Source organism: Tachypleus tridentatus, chromosome 1 (genome assembly GCF_004210375.1).
Source record: "Tachypleus tridentatus isolate NWPU-2018 chromosome 1, ASM421037v1, whole genome shotgun sequence".
NCBI classification, from domain to species: Eukaryota; Metazoa; Arthropoda; class Merostomata; order Xiphosura; family Limulidae; genus Tachypleus; species Tachypleus tridentatus.
Window position 1 is genome coordinate 55,103,695 of NC_134825.1, and position 16,831 is coordinate 55,120,525.

The following is a 16,831-nucleotide window of genomic DNA, read 5'->3' on the forward strand; positions in this document are numbered from 1 at the left end:
TATTTAAAAATACGTAAAAATGCACAACATATCTTTAAAAACTGTGCACAAATGTTACCAAACAAATGCTCTCAGTAGGTAGGTTCAGTTGTAAAAATACACTAACGCAAGAAGAATCTTGGCTTCTGACATTGTGTGTGGTAAGCGAGTCAAGAACTTTGTTACAAAATTAAAATATCCCTTTGTAAAATGAGTTCCAAACACAAAGCAAATGATAGTTCTTTCTATCAACATAAGAGAGAGAAAAAGTGTTAGCTTAGATGTTTAATTAAATGTCTTGGCATGGTTTGAGAAGGAGGAATAAGGTATAAATATTGCTATGATCATAGACTTGCTACCAACAACACTGTTCTCCATTCAAGCAGATGACAATAAAATAAAGAAAAGTGCTGAAAGTGTTGCATCACAAGATGCTACTTACATTACCAGATAATGTAGGGATATCATGGAAAAGATGGAAAGATTATTAACAGTGTAGATTAACAATATGAGGCAACTTGACTTGCTGGTAACCTTGGGAGTAGTTCAGGGAAAAGCTCTGAGCCTGTATAAAGACTGAAAGCAACAGAAGCTAGCATTGGCTGATTTGATAGATTTAAGAAGCACCACTACTATCATTATATTTCATTGTCAGGGGAAAGAGCAAGTACTCATAAGAAAGCAAGTGAACATTATCAAGCTATTTTGAAGGGAATAACAGAGGATAGTGGGTACACATCTGAACAGGTTTTAATGTGAGTGAGACAGGGCTCTGTTGGAAACAGACACCAAAGAAAACATACATCTCCAAAGAAGAAAAATCAGCACCTGGTTTCTAAGCTTCTAAAGGGTGCATGTCCATCCTGTATGGAAATAACATACCAGGTGATTTTAAGCTAAAACCCTTGCTTATCCATAGTTTTGAAAATCCCATGGCTTTGAAGGGGTATTCAAAACCCCCATCTCCCAGTTATATGACACTCCATTAATAAAGCTTGGGTAACCATGGTTGTCTTTACTGATTGGTTTACACACACTTTTGCTGAACTGTTAAGAAATATTTTATCAAAATGAACCTACTCTAGCACTTCAACAATTAACTTTTGGCATGACTACAATATCATGAATGCCATTAACAACATCTAGGCCTCATGGGAGGAAGTATCACAAAGTAAATTGAACAGTTCAATGTGCAATGTCTAGCCTAAATATGCAAATAATTTCTAGGAACTTGAAGAGAGTATGGAAGTAATTTGAAAATACATTGTGGGGCTCGTTCATTAAGTTGGACATGAGGAGGTTGAGGAGTCAGACATAGTGGAGTTACTTGAGTAATAAGAAGAGCCATTGTCTAATGAAGATTTAATTATGTTGGAAGCACACTGAACCAAGGAGGAGGCAAAGAAGAAACATGAAGAACTAGATAATGCACCTTCATCACTTAACCTGACCACAAAGTTACTGTCTGAAGCATTTCAACAAACTGACAAGGCTATAGCTACACTCACTGAAAATGATCTAGAGAGAGAGCAACGTTATTTAGTTAACAAGCTTTTAATATAGAAGCACAGAATGTCATAAAAAACTTTACCAACAAGAAAAAAATGCTTCAGTGCAACAAAATCTTGATGTGTTTCCCACAAAAAGGAAGAAGAGAAGAAACATAATGATCCAGTTCCACCTGTGCATGAATACCTGTACTGGGTCATTAGACCTACCATGGGGTATATATGGTGTGTTATAAATTATCAGAAAAAATAACCATCATTAATGTCTTTACTCTAGGTTAAGTAGTTTACTACATAGGCATTCTATGAGGCTGATCTTTCTAGGCCTTTATTTATTTTTTTCATTCCTAGCAGTGTGAGGTGCACCTTTAATTCTAATGTTCAAGCTCTACTAAATTTTGGATTATAGCTTATAGTATAATTACAGTATTGTATTTGAAATGAAAAGTTTAACAGTAAAATGCAGTTCAAAGATATCCTTTTATTATAATTATTCCAACCCACCTCCTCTCATCAGAGGATTATTGGAGAAAGTGTAACCATATTAAGTTGCAGAATGCATGACTGCTGATGGTCAGTTAAACATTGTAACAATAGCGGGGCTTCTCCATGTTATATAAAAGTATAAATTGCCATTCAGAATAACACTTTATGTGATGACAAGGTTACAGGTAAGATGGAAGGAAAGTTACAAGAGAGAGAAAACATTCAAAATCCTTGGCAAATAATTTAATGTCACAATGATGGTAAGTACATCTTTACATCTTCAAAGTTCAATTAAATTAAATACCAAAGTACTAGAACCACAGCAGTTAGGAAATATTTTTTTCAATTGAATTTTTAATTAAGTAAAGTGAGAAATAAAAGGCCAAAGACAACCAAGAAAATATGTTAAAAATTATTGCCCATTAAAAATAAAAGAAGGAAAAATATGAACAATATTCACAAAATATTCTGTGTTAAGTACATTAAAAAATTACAGTGAAGAGAGTTATCTAAGATATCTTATTTTTGTGTCTAAAATAGAGAAAAATGATAACAAACTGTTTAGATTTTACTTTAATTTTGTAGTAAAGTAAGTGTTATATCTTTTTCTACATCAAGTAATAAAATGTTTAAGCCTTTTTTTGCTTTGTTCATTAGGAACCCTCTTTCACAGATGGAAGAAGAAAAGAAAGAACATGATCTGAAGATGAAAAAGATGGAAAAAGAAATGGAACAAGTCTTTGAAATGAAAGTTAAAGAAAAATTACTGAAACTAAAAGACTCAGAATCAGATGTAAGTGAGAATAAATTTAAAAAGTCTATCTATTGGAATATATATTAAATTTTTTGAATTGTTATATTTTTGTTATTTTCCTTTTGAACACACACCATATTTTTTGTTTGTTTTAAATTTCGCACAAAGCTACTCAAGGGCTATCTGCACTAGCCATTCCTAACTTAGCAGTGCAAGATAAGAGGGGAGGCAGCGATTCATCACCACCCACTGCCAACTTTTGGGCTATTCTTTTACCAATGAATAGTGGGATTCACTGTCACATTACAATGCCCCCATAGCTGAAAGGGTGAGCATGTTTGGTGTGATGGGGACACAAACCCATGACCCTTGGATTACGAGTTGAGTGCCTTAACCACCTGGTCATGCCAGGCCCATACACCATGTTTATTTTGTTGGGTAAATTTAGTTATAAAGTTTATTATTTAAGAATTTGTAAAGTATTTGTAATTTAATTCTTTAATCAAGTAGTTTTCAATTTGTATAATGAGTTATTATTTAAAATAACTGTCCAGTTTTTTACAGAGGGATGAAATTTTTTACAGTAGGTGTCTGTAATTTGTTGGTGATAAATTTCAACAATTAATAGACAACACACAATCCATTTGTTTTAAAATAATATATTCAAAACAAGTTAAATGTATGTACAAACCTTTCTTATGCTGTTGGTTATCACACTTATCCAAAGTTTTAAGTAATTGTCTTTTTTTGTTGCCAAAGTCCACAGAGGTGGGTTCAGTTAATTTAGATCATTTTGACAAGATAAATTAACCTCCTCCACTCTATTATCACAATAAAATTAGTGATAAATTCACTGGCTTTACCCTGTGGGTTACTACAGCTGTACAGAGTTTTACGTTATTCTTATTTATGTCAAAAGTCCACACAACTTGGTTCAATTAATTTAGAACACAACTGACAAGACAAGTTATTTTTCTCTACTCTGTTTCATACAGTACAATATGTGATAATTTCACTTATATAAAAAAGCACCACTATATGCTTTTTAGTACTAAATGTACAAACACACAGTTTAGACCTATATCTCTAACTAACTTTTTTACAGTTTACAAGATGAAATGTAACAACATTCATTTAAAGCAATGCAAAATACACAAAGTTTGAGTAATATATTGTAAATTCACAACAACTGAAGTACATATAACAAATCATAAACAGTTATATAGGTAAGCTTGCCATAAATACTGCTTCTTAAAATAACTTATTTTAATACTTGCATGATATAAACTTAATAGTTCTCTGGTAGCAAAGTTCAAATGAATAGTCATGTATATCTAACAATAACTAATAGCATTTATCAGTACTTTTTTTGTAAGAGAAATAGTAATAACAGTGTATAAAAAATGAAAAATAATTGATGTTTTCAATCTCACAATAACTGAATAAACTTTTGAAGGACTAAATATTGGTAAGTTTTTAGTTTGTACCAATATCCACTGTGAAGGTAGAATAGTTATTGCATTCTTTGACAACTTCTATATAAAAACTAACACTTAAAAATGTCAAATTTACTCATTCATTGACAGCTTCAGTGTAGACATGAACAAATGAATAAAAGTTTAGAGCAGCAGAGACAAGAGTTAGAGGAAAAAAGACGAACCTTTGAGAAAGAGAAAATAGTATTTGAAAGTGCTCATGGAGATGATGCCTTCCACAGAATATTTATGGATACAAACTCCAAAGAGTAAGTTCCCTTGTTTCATTTATTTATGTCTTGATTACATCCAAACTTTTATACTAACATGGACTTTAAATATGAATCATATAATTTGGATCATTTATATTAAATCTAGGTCTACTGCAACCATTCAGATCTTTAATCAATGACTACTATAGGTAAATAGTTTAAAACAATACTGAGTTCTACCTAACTTAGTTTAAACTGAGTGAAAGTTAAATTTAAGTTACACAAAATATTAAAATGATGTATATTAAGGAAGAGGCACATTTTGAGAGCACTGAGCTTAGCATGTTTCATTGACTACATTTTATTCTTTTGTATTCATAAATGGTCCCTCAAAACACGTGAATATCAATGTACAGATATTATAAACATGTTAAGTGTTATGTATTGTATAGTAAAGTTTGGCAATTAATATAATTAATTATATATGAGCATTAATTATTTAATCAATTTATGTCACAAAAATAATCAACTAGTTACAATTAGTGTTTCCAATTATTACTTTTTCAATTATTCTAACAATCTGAGTGATAAAAATATTGCCATTATGAAATTTAATTATAATTTCCAGATAATTTAAGGTTGTTTAGCTTAATAAATTAGTGTCATGACACAAAAAATAATAAACTAATCAAAGTTAATGTTTTTGATTATTCCAGGTTGTAAATGGGAGTAAATAATAAATTGAACATAATTGATATACAAACCTCAAAATTAATCAAATTATCAAATATATATCATCATCCAGCTCTATATTATAGTATTTTAGATTATTTTCTGTAAACTCTTAAACAAAGCAATATATGATGGCTTTGTAAGATTATGTATTATTACCACACTTTTTTAAAAAAAAATATTTCCCAACCAAAATGGTTTATTAGATACTACTTAAAGTCTGTAGGTTTAACTTAATCTCAAACCAAAACTAAAATTCAAATATTATGTTTACCTAATGTTTATTCTATCAAAAAGTTGCATCTACAAATCAATAAAATCACAAGACTATATTTTTACATTTCTTTTTCCTGTTTCTTATTGATAAATTATACACAGTTGCTATTTTAATTCTTTTTGGCAAGATTGTTTATTGAGGCACATTCTGTTTTTCATGTAGATTTTATTATTAAATGTCTAACTATGAATGTATAAAGCAACTATAAGACAAGGTATAAAAGTAATTTATAAGGAAAATAAAAAGAAGTTATAATGAATATTTTTGCAAATCTATCTACATATGTCTTCAAATAGTTGATATCTTTTTTTGCATAGAACATATATCATTTATAAAAAACAAATTCTGTATTTATTATGATAGCTATTTTTAGTTAACAGTTAAATTAATATTTTTTTACCTTCACACTGATTGTACATGTTTCTGAAAATTATAAAATGGAAGATAATTAGATTTCATTTAGGATCAATATAGCAGGTGTTTTCTAGTAAGTCAGTCATGTTAGCATCCTATCATAAAAAGTAAATTGAAAATTGAAAAGTAAATTCTTTTATTAAAAATACATTTAGTAGATATTAAAGTTTTTCACCTTGGTTAAAATGCTGCTTTACTGGTGGAGGTAGTAAAATAATGTGATTAAATAACATTCAATTATTTAACTCTTTTTCTGTCTTTTGTAGTTACATTATCTGTGGCATTATTGAGATAAAATACAAAGGTAATTAAAAGCTCAAACAGGGTATTCTCTTTTGTAGTTACAATATCTGTGGCATTATTGAGATAAAATACAAAGGTAATTAAAAGCTCAAACAGGGTATTCTCTTCAATGTGCTGCAACCCAGTAGTTTTCAAAGTTAGAATTCAATGTACAGAACAATTATCCTACATGAACAAGTTTTATTAGGGCTAAGTATAAAGATTCAATGTCAGTATCGTCATATTGTCAATCTGGTTAAGTCTTTCTGTTGTACTTTGTATATCATTTTAGTACTAACCATTTCCTGGTTAATCACAATTAATCAGAACATATATAACATCTTATGGTGTAAAACAGATATATGCAAATTCTCTGACTACTAAGTTCAATTAATTTTATACAAACAAGTCAATTAAGATGACTTATAAAGAGAAACTTGTCAATTAGCAAAATTCAGTAGTTGTTGTTGCAATATTAGTATGAAAATGTGAATGGCTTTATAGTAAATTCAAACCTCAAATGGTTGTGACCACTAGCCTGCATTTTTTGTAAATCTTCAGTCATTATATATTTAGGACAAATCATGTATAAATTTAAAAAGCTTTGATATGTTGTGTTTGCTTATATGGTTTAAGGCTGAGATAAATATTGCTCTTTATAGGAAGTGTACTAGAGTACCCTCTTTTTATTTAATGTGCCTCATGGGATCACTGATTTCTTACAATGGTAAATTTCAGGTGTTAGAAAACATTGAGAAAAATTGAGGGCATTGAGAAAAATCATAAGTTCAAAAGCTCAATCACTTTTAATAGGTTTTTGCTACAATTTTAATTTTTCATGTGCATAATTAGTTCCTGAGTAACAAACACATAAAATATTAGTTTTGTAGAACATCTGACAAGAACTGACATAAACCTTCAGTTCAGATAACATGTATAACTTTTATAAAAAAAATACTTTTATTTTCTTACCATCTTTCATTATATACACGCTATCAGTTAATATGAAACATTTAAGTGATACTCTGTCTTTTCAGTCATGTTATTTTTGTTAATAAAATAGTCCATATATAGGTGTGTTTAAAAATGTGCTTCAATGCAGCCATATTGTTTCATAAATATTTTAGACTTAAACTGTTCCTGATATTAGGCTGTTTTCAAATACTTTTCTGAAACTATTTGACTTTGAAACTGGATTATAGCATCACAGTGAAAAATAGTACATAAAATCATAAAAAATGATTCTACTATCTTTGTTTTTCATGTTAAGAAGTCTTAATGATAGAAATCAGCTCATGAAAGAACAGTTATTGTTTACATTGTTAATTTACTGTTGAATAACCAAGATTATGCCTGGATTTTTTTTCCTTGAAAATTTTTAGGGCTGTGGTTGCAAGAAGAACCAAAACTTCCTCACTTATGAATTTATCACAGTCGGTTCCTGCTCGCTGTCGCCCTATGTAAATTACTACATAGCTCCATGCAGTTTCTGGCAATGGGCTTCTACCATATAATAATATGCTATAATTGATTAAAATAGTGTAAATGAAATATATTTTATTTTATCGATTTCTAAATTATATGGCTAGATGTAGAAATATATATTCTTGAAAATACTTTATGAAAAGACAATATCATTCATACATTTAATAAATTAACTAGTGCTTTAATGAGAATTCTTTAAAGTAGAAATGTGCATTGTCATTACGATGTGAAAAGATCACTCTTATATGTATTTGAATAGAGATGAGAATGTGTAGTTTTCCTGCATATTTATCATTACAAAAAATATGAAACGGTAAACTTATAAAATTTAGAATTTTAAAATACGTTTGATCATTGACATATGGAAAACTTAACTCTTGATGTTATAAAACTTCATGTCTTTAAAAGTGTTTCAATGCAGGAATAAATGACTTAAGTGTATTGCAAACACATTTAGTAGAGAAGACTGTAAAATTAAGAAAACATTAATTTTTTGCTGACAGTTATGGAACGATTATGTGAACATTGAACCAACTTTCTTAACTTAATTTGTTTTAAGATTTATATGTGTCACTTGTGACACAAATATATTGTTGAATAACAGTCATTAATTATTTGTTAAGTCAGTTGTGAAAGACTGGTTTTTGATTTCAGAAACTTTGTGCTATGTATATTAATTGAAACCGTGTGATTACTCAATAATTGTGAAGAAAATTTAACTTGTAATTTTAAGAATAACATTTTTTTTATAAATTATCATTTTAATACACTTACTGGTAGAAATTGTCAGTTTTCTCTGTGTATTAATTTGGATTCACATCGGTCGTATAATTTTATTTCATTTTACTCATTTGATAAAAATGTAAATATTCTTTATTATGGGCAATGTATAAAAAAACAATCTCAATGAACTATCTATTTTGATTGACACAACTCTTAATGTTATTATTACATGGCAAAAGTTAGGATTTTAACTTGTAAGCTCTTTGTAACTATTATTTGCACACAAACAACAACAAAATCAAAATATTGAGTACTCATACACAGGTTAATTAATGTCACTTGTCTAAAATTACATTGTAAATATTTAGTGAGATGAACTTTAAAAGTGAGCATTTTAAGTACTGGTACATGATTATTTTAAACACACTTAGTAGAAAATAAGTCATTGATAGTTTGTCAGCAGTTTGTTAGCTGAGGTATCTCAACTTTTTTTTCTAAAAGATCTCTTGGATGAAGTTGTAGGTATGTGCTTATATATGTTTAAAAAATATATAAATAGCATAAGGTAATTCTTTTTTATTTTTCTCTCATGCCTCTTACTTAATGTCTTTTTTTATTCCTTTGAAACTTTTTCTGTAATCCTTCATTTTAGCAGTTGCAAAATTAAGAATGAAACTTTTTTAACTTCTGCAAAAAACCTTTATATATTTTTTATATTTTCTACACCCATTTCTATTTACATTTTCCAAAATAAGAAAATTACAAACCAATATGGAGTTTTACAGATTTTATTTACCAGATAAATCTTGGAAATGCTGGTTGGTAGTAAAGTAATAAGTAATGATTCTGAATCTCAACAAATCTTGGCTTTTGCAGCACTCATGTTTCTTCCATGGATTAATCTTATTTTCATGTTATATTTTAATGTGGCTTTGACAATCAGGAAAAACAAAAGCCAGTACACAAACTAACCCTTTTATCCCCGTTTTTACTTCTTCACTGATTTCTGCTTGTGTACCTTCTAAGATTAGCTTCTATGTGCCAAAATATTGAACAATACTTAGTGTAATTTTTTACATTTACATAAATGTTTTTACTGAAAAGTAATACATATTTTGCTACCAAATGATTTAAAATTATATTTCTTAAGAAAGCTACCATACTTTTAAAGTATTATCTTGAATTATACTGCTCATAATTTTATGTTATTAATAAGGAGCACATAGTTTGTAATTTATAAATTGAGCTAGTTGTAAACATTGAAGGTCATTAGTATTCCATGTGTAATGTTACATTGCAATACAAGTTATAATAATTTAATTCACATATAGCTTTACTGGGTCAAATAGCATACAATAGCATTTTAACAATACCATATCTGTTGTATACCATTGCAGATAGAACCTTTTGTTCAATACCAGAGTACAATATGTCAGTTGGACCACAACATATAAAGTCTTGGTTGAAATTATATTTATATCATTTAAAAGACAACAGGTCTTAAGGTGAAGAAAGATGGTTGCTTTAATAAGGATCTAGATCTTAAAGTAAACCAAAAATATATGAGAAAGTTAGACTTTGTTAGCTTTATTGTTTGAGTATGTAATAAGCAAATGTACCTGTTAAGTGGCATTAATTGTTATTTCTTACAAGTTTTATATTTTATATGAATTTGTAGTTTAGTATTTTGTGCAAAGACCTTTGATTCTTTTTGTATTTTCTCATTTCGTATAGTTTTTGTATGAAGTTTCCTGATTGTATTATGTATAGTAACATTTATAACAAAGGTAAATCATCATTTTGAAATTACCTTTGTTGTCATTAAAAAAAATGAAGTTTTGTAACTATACAATTTTTGACATTTCATTTATCAAAGTAACCTGATAAATATTCTATTAGCTATACTATAATAGCCAAATAACTTTGTTCAAGGTGAACTGTCTGTACAAAATATTATTTTCACCTGTCTGTGTTTTTTTGTCATTGTTACACTTGAAACGTTTTTGTGAATGTAATTTTCTTTTTATTTTTTTATATCAAGCAGAATTATGGTGTCTTCCTTTAAAAAATTTTCCCTCAGAAATAAGAGTACATGGAAACAACTTGTAGAACTTAGCAAGGTCTTATTAATGTTCAATAGTTGCAATATTTCAAGCTCTAACAAAATATATTCTAGATGTAGGTGTGTAAATAATCTTTTCTTTTTTTAAAATCTGATTCTGTCATTAAGTTAAAGGAAATGATTTGTGTAGCCATGAATATATTCCAAAAGTTATTAAACCAACTGCTTGTGTATAAATAAATGTTACAGTCATCAACACAGTAGTGGTTATACCAGAACTGACACATGTTTGTCTTGAAACTTGTAAAAGTTAGGTTAGAGGCTGGAATATCCCAGTTTGAGTTTTAAAGATTTTAAAATCTGTATTTTAACTTTTATGTATAATTAATACAATTTTTATGGTATATTTAGTTTATTCTTTTATTTCTGTGTTAAAATATTGTTACAATATTTAAAGTTTTTGACTGATATATAATTTTAACAATATTGTTTTTATATCAACCCAGCTAACTTAATGTATGGTGCATCAAACATCCTTGTCATGAAAATAAATTTTCAGTTAATGGTCCTTTTTTAAAGGATATAGTTCAATATTTATTCCTGAACATAACTTGAAATACTGTAGCTTGCTTATATTTTTACAATGTTCCAGAGAAAAAGAATTCTTGATATAATGATAATTCAGTCTAGAAATAATACATGGAGCCTCAAAATTTTCTAAAGCATTGTATCAAAGTCTGCATATGGCATTTAATTATCTTTAGTTAATAACACATCTAGAGTCAGCATTATCACAGTTTTACCTACACATTTGTAATTAACAGTTCTATGTCACCATGAACACATTTTTTTAAAAATTAAATGTTAATGTAAGAAATACTTCAATGTATGGAGAATTGTCTCTCTGGTTAATATAAGCTTAGCTACATCTTTTGTGTAGCACACTTAGTTTAACACACCTGAACTAAAGTTTTAAAAGCTCCATTTTGAAAGACAGCAAAACTGACAGGTGTCTGCAAGAAATAGTGCAAATGGTTTCTTAATTTGTACATGTCAGCAATTTAGCTGCTGAATGCTGGATTACAGTAACATGTCTTTTCTGTTTACAGTTTGTAACACATTTCTTTGTTTTTATACATTTTCATTTACTGTATCTGTATTAATCACATGATTCATACTAACTTATAGCATTTATAATAATGTATTTCAAACCAATAACTTATTCGGCTTTTATGAATAGGAATTAAATGTCGCTTTAAGATGCTGAAAAGCCTTGTGTTTGTGTTTCAGGCATTTGGATGGCAAACTGAAGAAAAAGGGAAAGAAGAAAGGCCTCTTCTAACCTTCTTTGTTCCTCACATACACACAGCACATGTTTATTCAATAAGATGAAAACTACTGAAGCTTCTTCTACTTTTATATCTTTTTGCTATAGCTAAAGCTGTTTTCTTTTGTACTAACTGCTGGATCCATTTCTATCTTCTACTTTACAGCTTTTTTGTTGTATATTTTTATGTCTTAGTCACTTTTAATACATTATTGCTATGTGCTTCAAGTTTCAGTCAAACAGCTTTTTCTGTAACAGTATTTTTAATGAAACACTTGATGTATACTGTATTACATTTACTTAAAAAAAACTTATATTTTATTGAACCTCACTGTTATTATCTTATGTTTTAAAATTAGTTAATATTTCATAATTGTGTAAGGCAATGTACAACATATTCCTGTGTTTAAAACTGATCTAATGTATGTTATGTGCATATGATATAGAAGTTCCTAAAAATGGCTGAAACACAAACAGTAATTTTTACGGCTTAAAAACAAAGTGCTTGTAACTTAAAAGAAAATGAAAGATCATAAATCTTTAACTACTCATGAAGAGTACTGTCAAAATTTTCATAGGAAATTGTACTAAACAGTGATAGCTAGAAGTTTGACATAATTTTGTGTATAACTTATTCTGTCGTTATTGTATTATTTAATTTTTTTTATTCTCCATATCAGCCCATAGAATAAGTATTTTTCCTGTGAAGATTATTTTGTTAGAATATTCAAGAAATATCTCTTAGATTATTAGATTAAAATGTAATGGAACATACTTGAGAGCTTTCTTTCATATATATTTTTCCTCTTCTGAGTATTATATCCATATGGTATTATATGTAACTCTCTGCATGCATACAACCAGTTTAATCACAATGGCTCTACTTCATTCACTATTAGATTTATTTAGTTATGTTCAAAGTAGTATGTATAGATTTCATTTATGTTGAAGTAAATTCACAGCAGTAACGAAAACCTATAAAATTTTGAGAATGTTATTCAAGTAGCTAGCTGCTATTTTATGAGTGTTTAGGTTACTTTATAAATTAAATTAAACTTTAAATGGAGCTAAGAAAGATATGATATAATTTTAGATTCCTCATTTTGATACTAAGCAGGGGTGAAATAACATGTACATAAGTATATCTACGTAATTTATATTTTACAATCATGACAATTTTGTTGTTTAATTTATTAAAAAGTTTGGAGCTTTAAAATGATAAACATACTTTAGTTATAAGCAATGGACCATTTAATTTCTTATGACTCAAACAATCAATAACCTGAATGGGTTTATTGAGCATATTAAAACTAGTATTTGACTTCTAAAAATGTCATGCCAATTTATAAGTTTTCCTTATAGGATTTATTCTATAATAGGGAAGGAATAAAGAATGATTTAACTTTTGATAGAAATTTTACAAAAGGAACTTGTTTTCTACAGCAAATGTATTTAACTTTCTAATAGGTGAAGAAAAATGATTTCTTAGTTAAAATTATCAAACAGTATAAAAAAACTTATGGCTCATTGATTGTTAATTTGTTTGTCCTTTGAGTTTGGTTGTGAAATTAACTTAATGTAACAACTGTGTGCAAACAATGGGAATTTAACTTAGTGAATGACATGATAAAGAAACTTAATGTCACTTTTCAGTTGCTCAGAAAAACTTTTACTGTTTTCCTTTATTAAATATTTGGAAAATAATTTATGAAAAGGAGTGACAGTTCAAAAAGATTTTTTCACCATGTTTAAAGTTTTTTTTACAAGAAAACAATGGATTTTTTTTGTAAATAACTAAAATCTCACTTTCTTGCAGATTTAAGCTCTGTACTGTAACACAAATAATCCAGTGGTTGTGAAGTACATGTCAAGGGTATATTACAACAGTCAAGTAAATACTGTAAAGTAGTTAAATTTGTTTGAAATTTAAGTATTACTGACACTGCATTTTTCTTATGCAAAAATTAAAAACAATCTGAAGTTGAGAAATATTTTAATGCAAATATCACATTCATGTGACTAGTGTTAGAAATATTACATATTCAGTCATTTCCTAATCTGCTAGCTAATTAAGTTATATGATTATAATTTCTCTCCCAGAAAATAATGCCTCCAGAAATTTGTTGTCAACATATCGCTAGTGATAGTTGTGTACATGACACCAGTTTTTTAAATTTTTCTTAGAAAGGTATTTGAAACAATATATGTTTTATAAGTGTATAGTTGAGTTGTGTTACACTAATTTTTGTAATGTATTGTTGTATTTGAAATTATAATGATTAATTGATTTGTATTATTTCTGTAAACCCTTTTACTGCTAATTTAGTTTTCTTATTCCAGAATAAAGGTTTAATTGGTATAGAAGAGATATGGTATTTTGAAGTTTCATAAGGAAATAACTTGTAATTTAGAAATGATTGATACAGAGGATTAGAGGTACCTAAAACATGTAGAAATATATAAAATACCTTGGAATTTACCCTTGAAGGTTACTTGAGGATGAAGTAAAATTTGTAATATTTTTGACCAAGTTCTCATTTTCATTTGGTAGCTGATTTTTTTTTCTGCTACTGTTAAAAGACTAGAAAATAGGTTAGTCTAAAATATTATTGTAATTCTATATTACTATAGGCATTAGGCAGTATACATTACATGTGCAAATACTATGCAAGCTTTTGTCCTAAATTGTGCCTTTAAATGTTTGTTTACTATTTTGGATTTATTTTCTGTAAATATCTATATATATATAAAACCATTTAAACTTGGTATGACTTAACATTTCTTAATATTTCTATTTTTTTAATAAAACGTTTTTGTAATTACTTTATTGTTGTGATTGCCAAATATTATTCTTGCATCCATCTAACTTTTGATAGTGTAACTTAAATATGGTTTGGATAATTTTTCTAATGTTTATTATAAACTGTGAGGTGGAAAAAAAGGCAAAAAAGCTTGCTGACCATTAAAGTCATAATTTAAACATTTTTTTTCAGTAATGGGATATTATACATAACTTATGATATTTTAAACTTTTCTTAAAATACAAATTTGCCTCTACATGAAATTGAGAAACAATTTTTCCTTCCTTTAAATCATGTACTTTAGAACCTCCAATACACATAATAAAGCAGTCATAAAGCTCAGTCTACAGTTATCTACAGATTTTCCAGTTCAAATAGTTATGTAATTCTCATATTCATAATGATTTTATAAAGTAACATGATCATTTTTATTCTATTATTACCATAAATCAAACAACAGTTTATATATTAAAAAAAAGTCAGAATTCTCATTAAACCTACAAATATGCTTGATTATATTCTATATTCTTAAGGAAATACAATGAGGTGCTTGAAAATCATATAGTTTTATTTAGTTTTTTTTTTTAGAGTATATGCTCACCGTTTTCATAGGCATGTTACTCTGTGTTGGTTTATAATGTCTCTGCAGTTGAAAGGGCATGCATGTTTATTGTGATAAAGATTTGAACTTATGACCCTCAAACTGTGAGCCAACAGCCCTAACCACATGGTTATGCCAGGCCATTCTGTAGTAGAGAAATGTTTATGATGTGGACAGCAGTCTTAAATATCTTGACAGTTATTTTTTTTATAATAATTTTATAAGTCTTAGCAACACACAGCACTAACCAATCATAGTTTTATATATCTAAACAAATTAACTTAAAATTATGTACTGGTTGGTAAATTTTAATAAAAGCTTAAACCTTATTATTTTTCATTAAAAATAAATAAATTCATTAAATGTTTTTGGTTAGAAAACAACTTAATGATTATACAGGTTTTACAGTGTTGAATGGCATTGATTAGGTTTATAGATCCAACACTGTTAATTAAATTCAGCATTTTTTTTATTAGTCACACATGTTACTTTATGATGCATGTTAGGTTATCCTAAGATATCTATCAGTTTTGAAGGATAAAGTTATTTTAAGTTTTTCATTATTACTTTGACTCAACAGAAGTGGTCATTATTACTAAAACAAACAAAATATAAGAAATATAATTGTAAATAGATTGACATGTTTCTTTTAAAAAAATCTAGTAACCATACAATACTTTTCAGTTGTACACACTAGGAATTTGGCTTTTTAATGAAAATACCTGTGTATTCCTTATTAAACTCCAATTGTAGTGAAACTGTTAAAAATGCTGCAAGGGTCGAGTACAGAAATAATTTTAAATGTTTGAATTGGTGGGGGGGATAAAAAGTGTGAGGGTGTTTTTTTTGTGCCATAGCTATATACCCTCAATAGCAGAGTATGTGTAATTCATAAAGGTTTTGGTAAACCTCTATGTACTTCAATGACAAGGATGTTTGTGTAACCTACTATCATATGAAAGTGTTTTGTCTCCAATCTTTCTTTTAAAAAGAAGTCTTTAGTTTTGTAATTTCCAAGATCTAACCCTATTTTATTTCTATTTTTTGAAATTATTTATTTAAATTGGTTATACTTTCAATCACAATGTTATATCATGAAGTTAATTATAGTTACATATTGTCAGAAATGTGCTTCACATGTGCTATTTAATGCTTTGTTTTATGATGTAACACAGGCTGTTTGATTATTTTATACTGTTTCTCTTTTTTTAAACAAACCTTGTCAAATAGGCAACTCTGTTCTTAATAAATATAACTTTTTTATTTTAAAATAACCTGTATCTGGTATTGTTTGAATTAAAGAAGAAAGTATGATTGATTGTTTGTACGTACATTTGAAGCCACACAAGGGATGATCTGTAGTCAGCCCACCAAGGTATAGAGACCTGGGTTTTAGCATTATAGGTATACTGCTGTGCCACTGGGGGACAAAGAAAAAAGAGCAAAATGTACACCAGCAGAAATACTGTTATAATATATCCAACAGCTTGAAATTCTACAGAATATGCAATGTCAGTGTTATTAACACTGAGGCAATTCAAAATAGTTAAAACAAATTTTTTTTATTGTTGGTGAAGTAAGTTTACTAGCATGCACATCCACTTACAAAAATGTTTATTATAGCAACATTATAACTACTTTTTACAATAATTATTGTCCATGGAGGGTTCATTATGTACTATTAAATTTATTTTGAATTTTCACCATATTTGG

At 28.1% G+C, this 16,831-nt stretch overlaps 1 protein-coding gene across 4 annotated transcripts in view; it reads left to right on the forward strand.

Moving 5' to 3' along the window:
• The window catches only part of LOC143249218 (septin-7-like), a 59,287-nt gene extending 42,851 nt beyond the window's left edge, over positions 1 to 16,436 (forward strand). For 2 of the 4 annotated variants that reach the window (XR_013027642.1, XR_013027639.1), the window contains 4 exons: positions 2,631 to 2,766; positions 4,314 to 4,471; positions 7,502 to 7,660; positions 11,680 to 16,436. Coding sequence is in view for 2 of the 4 variants with exons in the window: in XM_076498711.1 (XP_076354826.1) it covers positions 2,631 to 2,766; positions 4,314 to 4,471; positions 11,680 to 11,731 (346 nt within the window). In the remaining 2 variants the exon portion in view is untranslated. The remainder of the gene's footprint in view (positions 1 to 2,630; positions 2,767 to 4,313; positions 4,472 to 7,501; positions 7,661 to 11,679) is intronic. The other 2 variants (XM_076498711.1, XM_076498702.1) reach the window with 1 other exon arrangement.
• Positions 16,437 to 16,831: the final 395 nt, after the last annotated feature.